Source organism: Macaca nemestrina, chromosome 19 (genome assembly GCF_043159975.1).
Source record: "Macaca nemestrina isolate mMacNem1 chromosome 19, mMacNem.hap1, whole genome shotgun sequence".
Lineage (NCBI taxonomy): Eukaryota > Metazoa > Chordata > Mammalia > Primates > Cercopithecidae > Macaca > Macaca nemestrina.
Window position 1 is genome coordinate 44,757,491 of NC_092143.1, and position 15,952 is coordinate 44,773,442.

At 38.7% G+C, this 15,952-nt stretch overlaps 1 protein-coding gene across 4 annotated transcripts in view; it reads right to left on the minus strand.

Moving 5' to 3' along the window:
• LOC105489360 (katanin catalytic subunit A1 like 2) overlaps window positions 1-15,952 on the minus strand; it is a 277,022-nt gene that overhangs the window by 53,536 nt on the left and 207,534 nt on the right. For 3 of the 4 annotated variants that reach the window (XM_071085415.1, XM_071085416.1, XM_011754108.3), the window contains one exon: window positions 6,536-6,606. The exons of the other annotated variant lie outside the window; for it this stretch is intronic. In XM_071085415.1, coding sequence (XP_070941516.1) covers window positions 6,536-6,606 — 71 coding nt within the window. The remainder of the gene's footprint in view (window positions 1-6,535; window positions 6,607-15,952) is intronic. 4 annotated transcript variants of the gene reach the window in all.

A 15,952-nucleotide genomic window follows, 5' to 3' on the forward strand; every position in this document is an offset into this window, starting at 1 on the left:
TTTTCCTGTTGCACTGAGCTTGAATGAAGTTTGAATTTGACGTGGTTGGAAGGAGGAGCCGCTAGAGGTTCTTAACCAACAGAATGACAGGACGGGACTTTAAGAAGAGTAGTGTTCAGCAAGTAGTGTGCAATACTGGGCCGTAATAACAAGACACAAGAGAGAGATGGGGAGGCTACTAATATTACCTAAGCCCGAGAAGATGGATATGGAGGACTATTAGTAGAAGAACCAGAATCCATGACCCTCCATTGTCTGCTGTCACCAATTCTCACTCACGCATTCAAACTCTGGTCTTCCTGTTTACTTAATTGTTCCACTTAGGCTGTGCCCCTTCGTCCTCTGTGCCTCTGCCAGGAATGGCCTTACCATCACATCGGTCTATTCATATTCTATACATCTTTTAAGTCCAGCTCATACCACCCTCTCTACAAATCTTTCCCTGATTGTTTATTTTAATCCACAGTAATCTATCCTCTTTGCTGAATTTGTAGAACGTCATTAGATCTCTTTTACTGATGCTTATATGTCCTTAAAATTATCTATAGTTCATTTTCATTTTGATAATCCACTCATTTGTCCCTTTTCCAGCAGGTTTCGGGAAAATGATCAGTTCTGGGAGAACTTTCGTTGATTCCAGATACAAAGAGCCACCTCGTGGCAGAAAGGAAAAATGCACGCTTTGTAAGCAGCAAACTCGGCCTTAACAACTACATCTGACTTTTATTTTTGTCTTTTTGTTTTTACAGTTCTTCTTTCTGATACAATTTGTGGAACAAAAAATACATTGTAAGAAAAAATCAGGGATTATTTGTGAAAATGGCTTTGTCTTGGTTTCTAATTATTCTACCCATCTACATTCTAGTAAGTTCCTCAATAGCTATGCAAGTAACATTTACTGAGATTCTGTTACTATGTTCACAGTGCTGGGGCCTGGCATCTTGAGTTTAAGTTTTATAAGAGTCAGCTAATCTCGGAAGATAGCATTCTCAAAGTTATCTGTGGAAAACCAGTCTCTAAAGATGATCTGAGGAAAAAAAAAAAGAGTTTCTTAGGCCAGGCATAGTGATTCACTCCAGTAATCTCAGCACTCTAGAAGCCAAGGCAGGTGGATCAATTGAGCCCAGGAGTTCCAGACCAGCCTGGGCAATATGGCTAAATCTCATCTCTACCAAAAAAACGAAACAAAACAACAAAACAAAAAGTAGCCATGGTGGTGCGCACCTGCAGTCGAGCTAATTGGGAGGCTGAGGTGGGAGGATTGCGTGAGACCACAAGTTCAAGACCAGCTGTCTACATAGCAAGATTCCATCTCTACCATAAATAAATAAATAAACTGAGTGTGGTGGCACACACCTGTAGTTTCAGCTACACAGGAGGTTGAAGTGAGAGGATCACTTGAACCCAGGAATTTGAGGCTGCAGTGAGCCATGACTGGGCAACTATACTTCAGCCTGGATGATAAGCAAGACTCTGTCTTCAAAACAACCACCACCACCACCACCACCACAATAAGAAAACCCCAGAAAAACCTTGGCTAAATTGGTTTGCAAAACCTTGAATACTGTGACTTTATTATGATATTCTCATTGCACATAGTAAATTAGATGGTCTGAGAAGTCCTGAAATAAGGGACCTTGTTTAGTTTAACACAATATCTGCCAAGCGTACCTGACCACGAAACTCTTTCACATCTATTACCATTCTGTATAACTACCCTTTCAAGTGTTTCACATACTTAGAAAAGCACCTTGAAGTATTTTAACTCAGGGTTCTTTGGATAGAGCTGAGATTCCATCAAAAGATGATATAAAATGGCCAAGCCCACATTCCAGTTTCTTTTTTTTTTTTTTTTTGAGACAGAGTCTCGCTCTGTCGCCCAGGCTGGGGTGCAGTAGCCGCATCTCAGCTCACTGCAAGCTCCGCCTCCCGGGTTTACACCATTCTCCTGCCTCAGCCTCCCGAGTAGCTGGGACTACAGGCGCCCGCCACCTCGCCTGGCTAGTTTTTTATATTTTTTAATAGAGACGGGGTTTCACCGTGTTAGCCAGGATGGTCTCGACTTCCTGACCTCGTGATCCGCCCGTCTCGGCCTCCCAAAGTGCTGGGATTACAGGCTTGAGCCACCGCACCCGGCCTCCAGTTTCTTTAAGTCCTTTGCTGAACCAAGTTGAGTATTAAGAGAATAAAACCCAAATCCTATCAATAATAGAAGTATAAGTGTAATTGTCAGGCATGATTCTAAGCATGTTGCATATTTAATCCTCGTAATAACTGCATCTACCTGATACTTAGCTATACCCCATTACTCCACTTTATAGATGAGGGAACTGAAGCACAAAGAGAATAAGCACAAAGAGAATAAGTAATTTGTCCAAGATCACAGATTAGCAAAGAGAAGAGCAGGCACTTGAAAGAAAATAGTCTGGGCCGGGTGCGGTGGCTCATGCCTGTAATCCCAGCACTTTGGGAGGCCGAGGAGAGAGGATCACGAGGTCAGGAGATCGAGACCATCCTGGCTAACACGGTGAAACCCCGTCTCTACTAAAAATACAAAAAAATTAGCCAGGCGCGGTGGCGGGCGCCTATAGTTCCAGCTACTCGGGAAGCTGAGGCAGGAGAAAGGCCTGAACTCGGGAGGAGGAGCTTACAGTGAGCCAAGATCGCATCACTGCACTCCAGCCTGGGAGACAGAGTAAGACTCCATCTCAAAAAGAAAAAAAAGAAAAGGAAAGAAAAGAAAAGAGAATAGTCTGGCTCCCAATGGCTCCTAAGTCTATCTGCATATCCTGGAAGCTGTCCCTATGACAACAAGCCCCACAGCTCTGTCATAGATTGGACACTTGGCGCTTTCTCATATGCTACCCTTGGGGTTACTTTTCTTAAGTGCGTTGAATAGAGCGGAGCAGCCCACTACCTGCATGCAGACTGTCTGGCTTGTCAATTTCAGGAACACTCTTATAGTCCAGATGGAGAAACAGAGGCACAGAAAAGACCAAAGTCAGCCCTGCCCTGCTCGGGGGCTCAATTCCACCCCACTGCTATATGGAGATACAGAGTATGAGCCTATGTTGAGAAGTGACTGATGGCCTGCCTGCCTGCTAACCATGGGATGGGGGCACTCATTTCTCTAGTCTGAGAGTGGGTGGTGGGGATGTGGGAAGAATGAGCTATTTTCTCAATAAAATATATCTCCCTAACACCAGAAAGAGAAGTGTCTGATAAAATCATGTGTTTCAAGGTGAGTAAGAAAAGTTTTTGTATTAAAGATGTTGCAATTCATTATATTTACCATAAGAAAAAAGTCATTCTCAAAATTCTGATACTAAGTGTGATGAGAAAGGCTACTTTTTGCAATTAAGCAGCTTACATGGTCAGCCAAGGGGAGAAAATAAATCAGATTACTCAGTAACAAAGTTTGTTCAAAGGTACAGTGTTATAATTGACTATCAAGTGCATATATCTAACTTTTTTTGAAAAGTAACCATTTATTAGAACCAGTACAAGGGTATGAAAAGAGGGAAAAGAGGAGGGTAGAAGAGGAGGAGAGAATGAGGTCTGCATCAGATGTCAGTTATGGAAACACATAAATGCTTACTTTTAAACGTTTACATTTAAAAGGTGAACATATATATAGACCAATTTTACTTTTTAAAAAAAATCAAAAGCAGACATGTTTGGCTGAAATAAAATCAAGAAACACAACCAAAACTCCCCCATAAAACTAAAAGTCCCTAGAGAATTCAATTTCTCATTTCCATTCAGAAATCTAGCTACAACGTGATTTGTTTGCTACTCAGGATGGTACGGAGTGCTGAAAGAAACTACCAAATGCATATATCTGAAATTTTGGGGGAAAAATACGCAAAAAACAAGAACCCCAGATCCTTTAATGACACAAATGATTTTTAAAATGCTTAAGTACAATTGCAGAGATTTCATTTTCTTTAAAAGACTTTAAGGGCACATGTTCTCAGGATCTCTTAAGGGCTGTGTCATCGAAATTAAAAAAAAAAAAAAAAAAGACCAAAAGATCGTGATTCTAGGTTGCATGTGGTGGCTCACACCTATAATCCCAGCAGTTTAGGAGGCTGAGGTGAATGGATCACCTGAGGTCAGGAGTTTGAGACCAGCCTGGCCGACATGGTGAAGCCACGTCTCTACTAAAATTAATTAGTCGGGCATGGTGGCAGCCGCCTATAATTCCAGCTACTCAGGAGGCTGAGGCAGGAGAATCACTTGAACTTGGGAGGCAGAGGTTGCAGCCAGCTGAGATCGTGCCACAGCAGTTCAGCCTGGGCAACAGAGCGAGACTCTGCCTCAAAAAAAAAAAAAATCATCATTCAAAACAAAAACCTCAAAAAACACAGCCCACCCGCATTATGATTTTTCTGATGTGATCCTCAAGCAAAAGCAATCTTCAACATTGGAGCAAAAAAATAAGGACCTGGAAGTCTTTTGGGTCAGGATAGGCCTGGAAAGTTCTCCCACTTAGACCCAGGTGACCTCCTGACACAATCTTTGACTATTCTAAGCCTGAATTTCTTCAAGTATAAAATAGATACCCCAATATCTACTATAAAATGTGGAGAAAAATTCCTCAAAGTCTCTAAAATGGTCATCCCTTCTAGGGGGCAATAGGTTTATTGAAAGCAGTGGTTGCTGGCATGGGTAAGAGAAACAATGGGAACTCTCAGTTCCTTGTCAACTGCCTCCTGCCCTCCTCACTTTTTTCCTTTGTGCCTCTCCAGGACTAGGGTCACTGGAACCTCAAAACTGACTTTTAGTTCCAGTAGCTCCCTTGTTTAATGGAGGAAAAGATGCTTATCAGACTTTTTGGGAAAATATCAAAAATTGATTGGTTTTTCTTGCTCTAACTCCAGATTTCTCCATCTTGGCGCTGTTGACATTGAACGCCAGATAATTATTTGTCGTAGGGGCTGTCCTGTGCGTCAGATGGCATTTGGCAGTATCCTTGGCCTCTACCCACTAGATGCCAGTGCGACAGCCAAAAAGAACTCTAAGCATTGCCAAGTATCCCCCAAGGGACAAAATCACCCTAATTGAGAACCACTGCTCTAACTCAAAAGTTTTAAAGCCCTAATCTCAGTGACTGGGAGGTTGAGGCAGGAGGATCACTTGAAGCCAGTAGTTCAAGACCAGCCTGAGCACCAGCAAGATCCTGTCTCTAAAAACAATTTAAATATTAACTGGACATGGTGGCATGTGCCTGTAGTCCCAGCTACTCAGGAGGCTGAGCTGAGAGGATTCCTTGAACCTAGGAGTTAGAGGTTGCAGTGAACTATGATCATGCAGCCCGGGCAACAGAGTGAGACCCCCATCTGTTAAAAAAAAAAAAAAAAAGTTTGTAAGCTCTTAGTCTGAAACCTACATGTTTTCTTCCTGACTGAAATTTGAAAAGAAAAGTGAATATAAAGTAGATAGTGCCCTTCAAACACTTTGTGGAGCAGCTCTCTTCCTCTTATACCATCCAACACTGTAACTGCTTGTGTGTTTTCAATGAGGTAGGTGGCCAAACCCAAAAGTTTTTAAATTTCCTCACCCTGCCAGTTATAGAATGGGTATTGCGAGGAAGAAGAGAGCTGGGCTTAGGCTGTCCAAGTAAATGCAATACCTTTATTTTCAGGAAAGGAAAACTGATTAAGAAAGTTATCTTGTGTACATAGCCAGCAGTGAGACTACAGAAAAACCTCATTTCTGTCCTATCTTCAAATGTGTAGAGGAAGGGAAAAGTACTTTATGTACTGGATAGACCTGTTGAAAAAGTTTTCAATATCTAATGTGAAAAATACCTAAGTAAATGAGGCAATAAAAGCATACATCTGAGGCCAGAGGCACTGGCTCACACCTGTAATCCCAGAACTTTGGGAGGCTGAGGTGGGCTGATCATTTGAGCTCAGGAATTCGAGACCAGCCTGGAAAACATGGTGAGACCCTGTCTCTACAAAAAATACAAAAATTAGCCAGGCATGATGGTGCACACCAGCAGTCCCAGCTACTGGAGAGGCTGGGAGCAGGGGGATGTGGTTAGAGGCTGCAGTGAGCCATGATTACACTCCAGCCTGGACAACAGAATGAAACCCCATCTCAAAAAAGAAAAAGTGTATGTCTGGGTTGCTGGGGCAGGAGGAGGAATTGGTGGCACATAGGGGATTTTTAGGATGGCGAAACGATTCTGTATGGTACCATATTGGCAGATACATGGCCATTATGCATTTGTCAAAACTCACAGCACAATATAACGCAGAGTATGCCCTAATGTAAACTATGGACTTCAGTTAATAATGTATCGGCCCGTCAACTGTAATAATATACCACATCAATACAGATGTCACTGGGAGGGGAAACTGGAAAAGGGAAGGGGCGTACGGAACCCTGTACTTTCTGCTTGATTTTTTGTAAATATAGAACTGCTCAAAACAAGAAAGTGTATTGTATTTAAAAGTATGTATCTGGAAAAGTAGAGAGCAGAGAAAGAGGAAACATCTCTATAAATGTTTGGAATGTAACATACCCTTCTTGTGTTAAATAATGTGAAATCAAAATGAGAAGATTTTTTCGTCGTGCTTCTGTCCTCATCTCGCACTGTGAACAAAGAGGAAAATTTAGGTAGGATGACAACAAAAAATAACACTGCTTTTACAGCAATAAACCCTGGAAGGTAAATGTAACCTGTCAAAACCAAGCAGCATGACTTAAAGGCTGGAAAGCAGTTTGAAGTCTCTAAGGACACATAAAGTTGTTTTTCATCATTATTTTCTTCTTACAGCTGCCTTCTCAATTGTAAACTTAAGGGACAATGATTTGAATTAGGATTGCTCTTTACCACTTGAACTTCTTCCTGCCGAGCCAATCGGCCTTTTATTGCTTATAATCGTGAGGAAACAAATGCACATCTACTACTATTGGGACCAGGTTAAGGAAAGTGATTAGAAAAAGATAATCAGCTGCGAGCCAGATCATCTGTGACAACACAGGCACTTACCTGCTACTATATCTCTAGTTCACTCAGAGCCCCACCCAGTCCCTGCCAAATGCAGAGATGAGTTCCCACAAACCATTCAGGGGTGACTGCACAGGCAAGCATTTAGAATAGCCATTGAGAATAGCAGAGGCCATAAAAGGACAACTCCTGTATAATAAGGTCTTTGCTCAAACTAGATGAATCCATGCATTTATTCACAGTGTTAATGTGCTACATTTAGGAATCTGGTATCTCACATTGCCCCGAAATGTATTCACAAAATAATCATGTTCAGTAATACTTCCCTTATTTGAAAATAACTTATCTATCTTTATCTAAGGAGAATATGGGTAAGAACTAGACAAAAGCCATAAAAGGTCTTTGTGTGGCCTAAATTATATCATAAAATCTGTGGACACTTATATTCATGACACATACAAACAATTTACAGTGGCTGGGTGCAGTGGCTCACACCTATAATCCCAGCAATCTGGGAGACCAAGGTGGACGGATCACTTGAGGTCAGGAATTCGAGACCAGCCTGGCCAACATGGTAAAACCCCATCTCTACAAAAAATACAAGAATTAGCCAGTGGTGGTGGCATGCACCTGTAATTCCAGCTGCTCAAGAGGCTGAGGCATGAGAATCTCTTGAACCTGGGAGGTGGAGGTTGCAGCAAGCCAAGATCTTGCCACTGCACTCCAGGCTGTGTGACAGAGTGAGACTCTGTCTCAAAAAAAAAAAAAAAAAAAAAAAAAAAAAAAACAGAAAAGGAAAAAGAAAAACAAGCAAACCAAAAACCAAAAAACACTTTTCAGGCTTTCATGCAGAGCTTTCTAAAAATTAATGTTGTAATGAAATTAAAATATGCATATAATTACTTGAAAATCAAATAATTATTAAATTTTTTTCTAATATTGCTTTATTTATTGTGGTAAAATATACGTAATATAAAATTTACCATTTTGACCATTTTTTTCTTTTTAAATTTTTTTTTGAGACAGGGTCTCACTCTGTGGCCCAGGCTGGAGTACAGTGGTGTGATCAGGGATCATGGCAGCCCTGCACTTACCAGGCTCAGGTGATCCTTCTGCCTCAGCCTCCCAGTAGCTGGGACTACAGGTGCACACTACCACTTAAATAAAACTAATCTGGCCGATTTCTATATTTTTTGTAGAGATGGGAGTCTTACAATGTTGGCCAAGCTGTTCTGAAACTCCTGGCCTCAAGCAATCTTCCTACTTTGGCCTTTCAAAGTGCTGGGATTACAGGCATGAGCCACCACACCCGGCCCATTTTAAAATTTTTTTTATTTTTTTATTTTTTTATTTTTATTTTTATTTTTTTTGAGAAGGAGTCTTGTTCTTATCACCCACGTTGGAATGCAGTGGTGTGATCTCTGATCACTGCAAACTCCGCCTCCCAGATTCAAGCAATTACTCCTGCCTCAGCCTCTTGAGTAGCTGGGATTACAGACGCCTGCCACCATGCCTGGCTAATTTTTGTACTTTATTAGTAGAGATAGGGTTTTGCCATGTTTGCCAGGTTGGTCTCGAACTCCTGACCTTAGGTGATCCACCCGCTGCAGCCTCCCAAAGTGCTGGAATTACAGGTGTGAACCACTGCACCTGGCCATCATTTTAACCATTTTTAAGTGTACATTTCAGTGTCATTAAATACATTCGCATTGCTGTACAACCATCACCACCATCCATCTCCAGAAATTTTTCATCTTCCCCAATTGAAACTTCATTCCCATTAAAGAGTAACTCCACGTCTCCCCTGCCCCCAGCCCCTGGCAATCACCTCTCTACTTTTTTGTCTGTGGCCCAGGATAGCTTTGAATGTGGCCCAACACAAATTTGTAAATTTTGTTAAAACATTATGAGTTTTTTTTTTTTTTTTTTTAGCTCATCAGCTATCCGTTAGTGTTAGTGTAGTTTATGTGTGGCCCAAGGGAATTCTTCTTCCACAGTGGCCCAGGGAAAGCAAAAGTTTGGACACCCTTGCCCTAGAGGGAACAACCTTAATTATTTTTACCATGTTTCTAAATAATACATCAGTGTTTCATGATATGTGTGTTAGGCATTAACTATTCACTTCCTTTAAGATAGATGAGAACTAAGCTGTCTTACACCCTTTTCAAACTATCCTTCCCTACAATTGGATCAGTATTTGCTGATTACATTATTAGGACCATGTAAAAGTTGTTCACAGTGGAGCCAAAAATACCATGGTTACTTTTCCATTTCTGTACATTTTTTTGAAATGAATAACCACCCCATTTTTATTAGGTTACTTTCCAACATACCTATTATTAATAATTAAAACACTAACACATCTCATATCACTTTCCATGCCATCAAATACATAGATTTTGTGTCCTTTCTACTCACTCACCTCTTCCTTCCCTCTTGGAGCCTCTATCCTCCCATTCTGCTCTAGAGAATGACTCTTAGACCTGCAATAGATGCTGTTTCTGGGATTTCCCTTTGACATTTTCTTGCATTGGATCCCCTAGAAACTGAGTCTTTCTCTTCTGGTCCCTGTCTTGTTTTAATAGCACACATTCTCTTGAGTAAAGGTGTATGGGAGATAAATGGAAGAATTTGTATGCCTGAAAGTGTCTTTATTTTACTTCAAGCTTGACAGCCTGAAAAGGTATAACATTACCATTATGATTCCTGATCCTTTGCATGCAATGTAATTTTTCTTCCCAGGAAACTTTTAGGATCTCATTTTTAAACCTAGGGTTCTAAAATTACACAATTTCTTTGGTGTGGATCATTTTCTGTTCACTGCCTAGCCATTGTCAAGCTAGAAATCCTCATATTCTCATTTTTTGAAAGCTTCTTTATTATTTCTTTGGTAAATTATTTCCCTGTGTTTTCTCTGGTTTAATTTTATGAATACCTATTAATTGGATAGGAGATATCCTGAATAGATTTTTAAAGTTTTTTTTTCCACAGTGTTCCATTCCTTTGTCTCTTTTGTTCTATATTCTGAGCAATTTCCTTGACCTTATTTTTTAGCAGAAGTATTATTTAGCAGAATTTATTTATAATAACATTTTTAATTTCCAGGAGCTTCTTCTTATTCTCTGATTCTTTCTTTTTTCATAGCATCTTATTCTTGTTTTTTAGAGTATTCTCTTATCTTATGATTTAAAGTCATAATGAAGAGGTTCAGTTATGCTCAGTATTTGCAATGTAAGTAGGCAGGTAACCTATTTTATAAACATATCCATCCAAAAGAATTCAAATAGAAAGTTTTGTTGCTTAAGATGATAATCCCTTATTCAGTGTGCTAGAAAACACAACAAATAAGGCAACCTGTGTTTCAAAATGTTTGTGAAGGGAGCATAGTAACTACCATTTGTTTGACGGATTTTGCTCTCTGCCATTCAAAAGCTAGTTGTTGCTTTGAATTTAGTCTAAAATAAATAAAACTCAGGGCTCTCAGAAGTCCAAAAGAAAAAGATATTTAAAAATATAATCCTCGAACCTGTAAAATAGATGACATAAAATGTAGTGATTCAGAATGAGATAAATAGTTGCAAAGGATGTATCTGATAAAGGACTGGTATCCAAAATACACAAACACAGAAAAACCCTCTTAAAACTCAACACTAAAAAAAAAAATCCACTTAAAAACAGGCAAAACAATGAACTGACACTTCACAGAAGAAGATATAGAGATGGTAACCAAACATATGAAAAGATAACATTACGTCATCAAGGAATGGAAAGTTAAAACAACAGTGAAATACCACTACACACTTACTGGGATGGTGAAAATCCAAAATACCAAATGCTGGCAAGGATGTAGAGCAACAGAAACTCATTGATTGCTGGTGGGATGCAAAACAGTACAAACACTTTGAAAGACACTTTGGCAGGTTTTTTTAAAGTAAAGACTAACCATACTCTTAGCAATTACTCTGACCCAACAATTGCACTCCTTGGTATTTACCCAAATGAGTTGAAAACTTATGCTCACAGAGAAACTGGCACAGGGATGTTTATGGCAACTTTATTCATAATTGCCAAAACTTAGAAGCAACCAAGATGTCGTTCAGTAGGTGAATGGATAGATAAATTGTGGTATACTCAGACAATGGAATATTATTCAGAGCTAAAATAAATGAGCTATCAAACCATGAAAGAACATGAAGGAAATTTAGATGCATATCACTAAGTGGAAGAAGCCAATTGAAAAGCCTATATACTGTATGATTCCAAATATATAACATGCTGGAAAAGGCAAAACTATAGAGACAGTAAAAGGATAAGTGATTGCTAGGGGTTGTGGGGAGGAAGGGATGAACAGGTAGAGTACAAGATTTCTAGGGCAGCGAAACCATTCTATATGATATACTGTAGTGACAGATATGCACCATTATACATTTGTCCAAACCCACAGAATATACAGCAGCAAGCATGACCCCTCATGTAAAATGGACTTTGGTTGATAATGATGCCAGTGTAGATCCATCGATTTAACAACATGTAATTGTATTTTGGGATGTTGACAGTGGGGGAAGGTGAGCATGTGGAGAGGGGAGGTACGTGGGAATTCGCTATACTTTGTTCAATTTGGTTGTGAATCTAAAACTGTGCTAAAAAATAAATTCTATTTTTTAAAAAACAGTGACTAATTTTTAAACATACATGTCAGTACTACTGTATTTAAATGGATGTTTATGGTTTCAAATTAGTTCCTTGGCAGATCAGATTCTTATTCCATTGCCCAAAAAATTTCTGAAACTCTTATTATAAAATTGTATTCATTATAGATTAATGACCACAGTCTTTCCCCAAGCTGCATTTACAAAAATAATCATGGTAGAAAACTGGTCCAATGTGTAAAACCATGAGAAAAAAAACACATTTTGGTCACATTCTTTCTTAAAGTTTAATTTTATTTGTTTAGAGATAGGGATCTCACCATGTTACCAGGCTGGCCCTGAACTCCTGGGCTGAAGTGATCCTCCTACCTCAGCCTCCCAAGTAGTTGGGACTACAAGTGTGCACCATTCCACCCAGCCTATATTTTTTTAAGTCTTCTTACAAAGTGGTACTCTCATGTGATTTGATAACTTGTTTTTTAAAATAATATTTTATAAATGTTTTTCCAAGGCATTAAATGTTTTTATGATACTTGATTTTTAATGTATGCAGAGAATGTACCATAACTTAATCAATCTTCTATTGTTATGTAAATGTATGTCTCTTCCAATTTACAAATACTATTAGGAGATTTGGCTATTTCTAAAATCCAAATTAATCCTCAATGACAGATCTGATAACATTAAGGAGAGCTTTAAAAGCATACAACAGTCTGCTCTGAAACAATGTCACTGGGAACATTTCTATCTCTGTCCTTGAAGACAGCGGTGATGGGGGGAATGGTTAACAAACCCAAAAACAAATTACCAAGAGAGAAAGAATCAAGAAGGCAATTACAGTAGTCTTCTTTGCTATATTTTCTGTTATTGTGAGATATATATATATATGATTTATATGAGTGTATAACACATCCATTCATTTTTAATAATAAACAAACACCACCCAGATTATGACCCAGAGCACCTTCAATATCTTAGAAGCCCCCTTGGGTGTTCCCTGCAGATGGTTCCCCTCCCTTCCCCCTGAGATAATGACCAGCCTGAATTTTGTGCTTATCAGTCACTTTTTCTTTCTGATTTTTACCAACTATGTCTGTATTCTTAAAAAATACCTTTGTTCACTTTTCTCATTTTTGAACTTTATATGAACGAAATACACATCTATTTTTGGTGACTACTTTTATCCAACAGTATGTAATTTTCCCCATATTAAAGTAGAGAGTTAGAAATTTTCCAGCTATTCCATGAAATTTTCATGTAAATGAAAATTTGGTTTTCTATGGTTTTCTGGTCTATCTGGGCACAATTTCAAAGTGCCTTACAGGTTTCTTCTCTAATGTCTCTTAAAGTAACTTCTTTTTCCCAGAAAACAGAAATAGCATTAAATACTTCCAGTTGCCCACAGCACCTGGCATGGTGACAAATGCCAAGTAGAGACTATTTCTGTATTTATGTTTCCCATTAAATGTTGATTTAATTTTCTTCTCATTCTATTTTCTTCCCTCCCCCTCAGCTTTATTAAGGTATAATTAAATAATAAAAATTGTTTATATTTATTCACATACGATTTTGTGGTAAGAAGATTGATATTTCTTGATAGGTTTACTAGATCACTTTTTTTCTAACTATAGGTCATAAAGTCAACTTAATCAGTTATAAGAAGCATAGTTGAATAAAATAGAATTATTGCAGAATGCATAACAGGTAAGAAGGCTTAGTATTGAGTCAGGAAACTTTTGTTGCATTTGTGTGTAGGTATATGTGAGGGAGATAATTTTGAATTTCAGTCTAAGATGTCTTACAGTTGGTCACAGTAAAAAAAAGTTTGAAAGCCACTATACAAAATGATAGTATTTTGATATTAAAGATATCTGACATTTGTAGTTTCCACTCATCTTTCTGAAGATGTTGACATGACAGCTCTTGGTGAAGACTGAACCCTTTCTAATTTGCCAAAATTAACATTGGCCATCACAGTTTTTCCCTCCTTTTTTTTTGTAATTAACTTTGCCTCACCTACAGTGCCATCTAGTGTATTAGGAGGGGGAGCTCTTCATGAAATTGAGGTCATTCCGAGGTGACCATTGTTTGCATAATAAAAATGATAACCATCATAGAATTCAGTCCATATCAAGTTTGCAAAATAAAATTATAACTGCATATTAAATAGGCAGAAATAGGATAGATGGGGTATGTTTGTAAATTTATATAGTCTCAAACCTATGTTTGGAGTTTTGGTCCAGAATTTTAAGTCTAAAAGGTACCTGGAAATTACTGAATCTCAGGGGGCCCTGGAGATCATCTGAATCTCAGGAACCTGAGATCTATAAGAATTAAGGATTTGCTGAAAAGCCCAAATAGTTGAAAGCAGAATCTTGGCTTCTGGGTCAATGCTCCTCCCTTTATCAACTCCTCCTCATCATTCTCCCACCCATTTATATTCACTCCAGACCAGAGATAATCCACTACTTTAATATTATTTCCTAAGATTCATACCCTGCACAACCACTATTTTAATTTACCAAAACCTGCGTGCCAAACTTGCCAGAAACAAACAACTATGGCTACCAGCCATTCTTTCCTGGTTGACCTAACTCAGTAACAAATGAATGATGTCTTTTACAATTTCTCAAGCTTAATTTCCCACAATATTAGTGACCATTTCAAAGCTGTTACTGGCTAGACCTCCTTCAAAAGGTTAGTCACCCTGCTGCACCAGGAGTAGTATGTCTTACAAGAGATTATGTCTTTTAATTGCTGAATAGTTGCAATAAAGCTAATCTATTTTATATGCATGTAAAAGTCTTTGAGAATGCAAAGATGGAAATTGGCTTAAAGAGCCATGAAAGTAATCTACATTTTCCTAGAGACTGTATTGGACACTGACTGGTCCCATTTCTAACAAGGTCCATATCCCTCCATATTAGAGGTTCTAATGCAGTGTCCTGTACATCACACGAAATAAAGCCTGGGAAGTGCTTTGAAAACTGTGGGGGTGCTAAGTCAATATTAGGGATAGTAATTGCTGGGTGCCCAACAGCTGTTAGTTGCTTTGCTCATGCATTTCAGAGTCTCTCTATCCTTCACTCTAGAAGCATTTGCTTCTTCCTAATTGAAACATGTACTTGTGCAAATATTTTCTATGACTAGGTCACTGAGAAAAAGTAGCTAGTGTCCTCTGTGTGCTCCTCAGTACTGGATCCACTGCACTGGGTTTGGCTGAATTTCTTAAAGATGAGGAGGGTCAATTACACTATACTGTAGAAATACTCCATGTGTGCACAGACACGCATATACCCAGAGGAAGGCCCTCATTAGTGGGATGAAAAACTCATTAGGGAAAACTCAGTAGATTTATTAGAGGAACAGAAAAAAAGATCCCGGAAGAGACGTTTAACAGTGGGGAGGAGAGGACTGGGAGGATGGGAGAACTGCAGGGGGCTGGGGGTGGAGGGGATGGCAGGTAAAGGGTACAGAATTTCTCTTTGGGCTAATGAAAACGTTCTAAAATTGATCAAGGCAATGGAAGTATGTCTCTGTGAATATCCTGAAAGTCATGGAATTGTACATGTTAAATGGTGAGTTGTACGGTATATGAATAAAGATGTTTTAAAATGCAAAAGGTGGGAGGGGGCAGATAAAAGAAGTCTTAAATAAATATAAATAATCTACATAAAATTGTGCCTTGATATATAAAATAAATAGTCTAACTGAAAATTTAAATCTTTCTAGGCAATATTTTGAAGCTATTCAAGATGGAAATGATGGGGTAAAAGAACTGGTTATCACACATAGCACTGTGAGGGCCTGCTTTGCCAGCCCCCAGACAGAGCCTGTTTCTGCTTTGGAGAGTAGCAATGACACCTTATTACTACCCAACCTTGCTGCACCAGTGTGACTACAGGAGTAGACTTACTGAACAGAAGAGTAACACAGGCATTTCTGTGTTCAGAATCTTCACATGTTCATTTACAGCAGACATTTCTCTTTACCATTTTTCTTTTGGGTTTTATAATAATTTGCAATGCATATAAAAGTTGAAGAAACCACCTTAAGTATTGTCCATACTTCTTCAGCTTATTGGTACAAAAATAAGCTTCTTTCAATAAGAATCTCAAATTTTTTAAAGTGCAGCTATTTTTTTACATTTTTACATCCAGATTTGGTAAGGTATTGAAAGAATATTGTATTTCAGATACAATTGGTGGGAATGTAACTTGGTACAACCCGTTTGCAGAGCAAATTGACAAAATCTATCAAAAAGAAAAATGCACATACCTGTTGGCCCAGCGATATCACTCAGCAGTTTATACTCTAGAGGATCAATTACACTGTATTA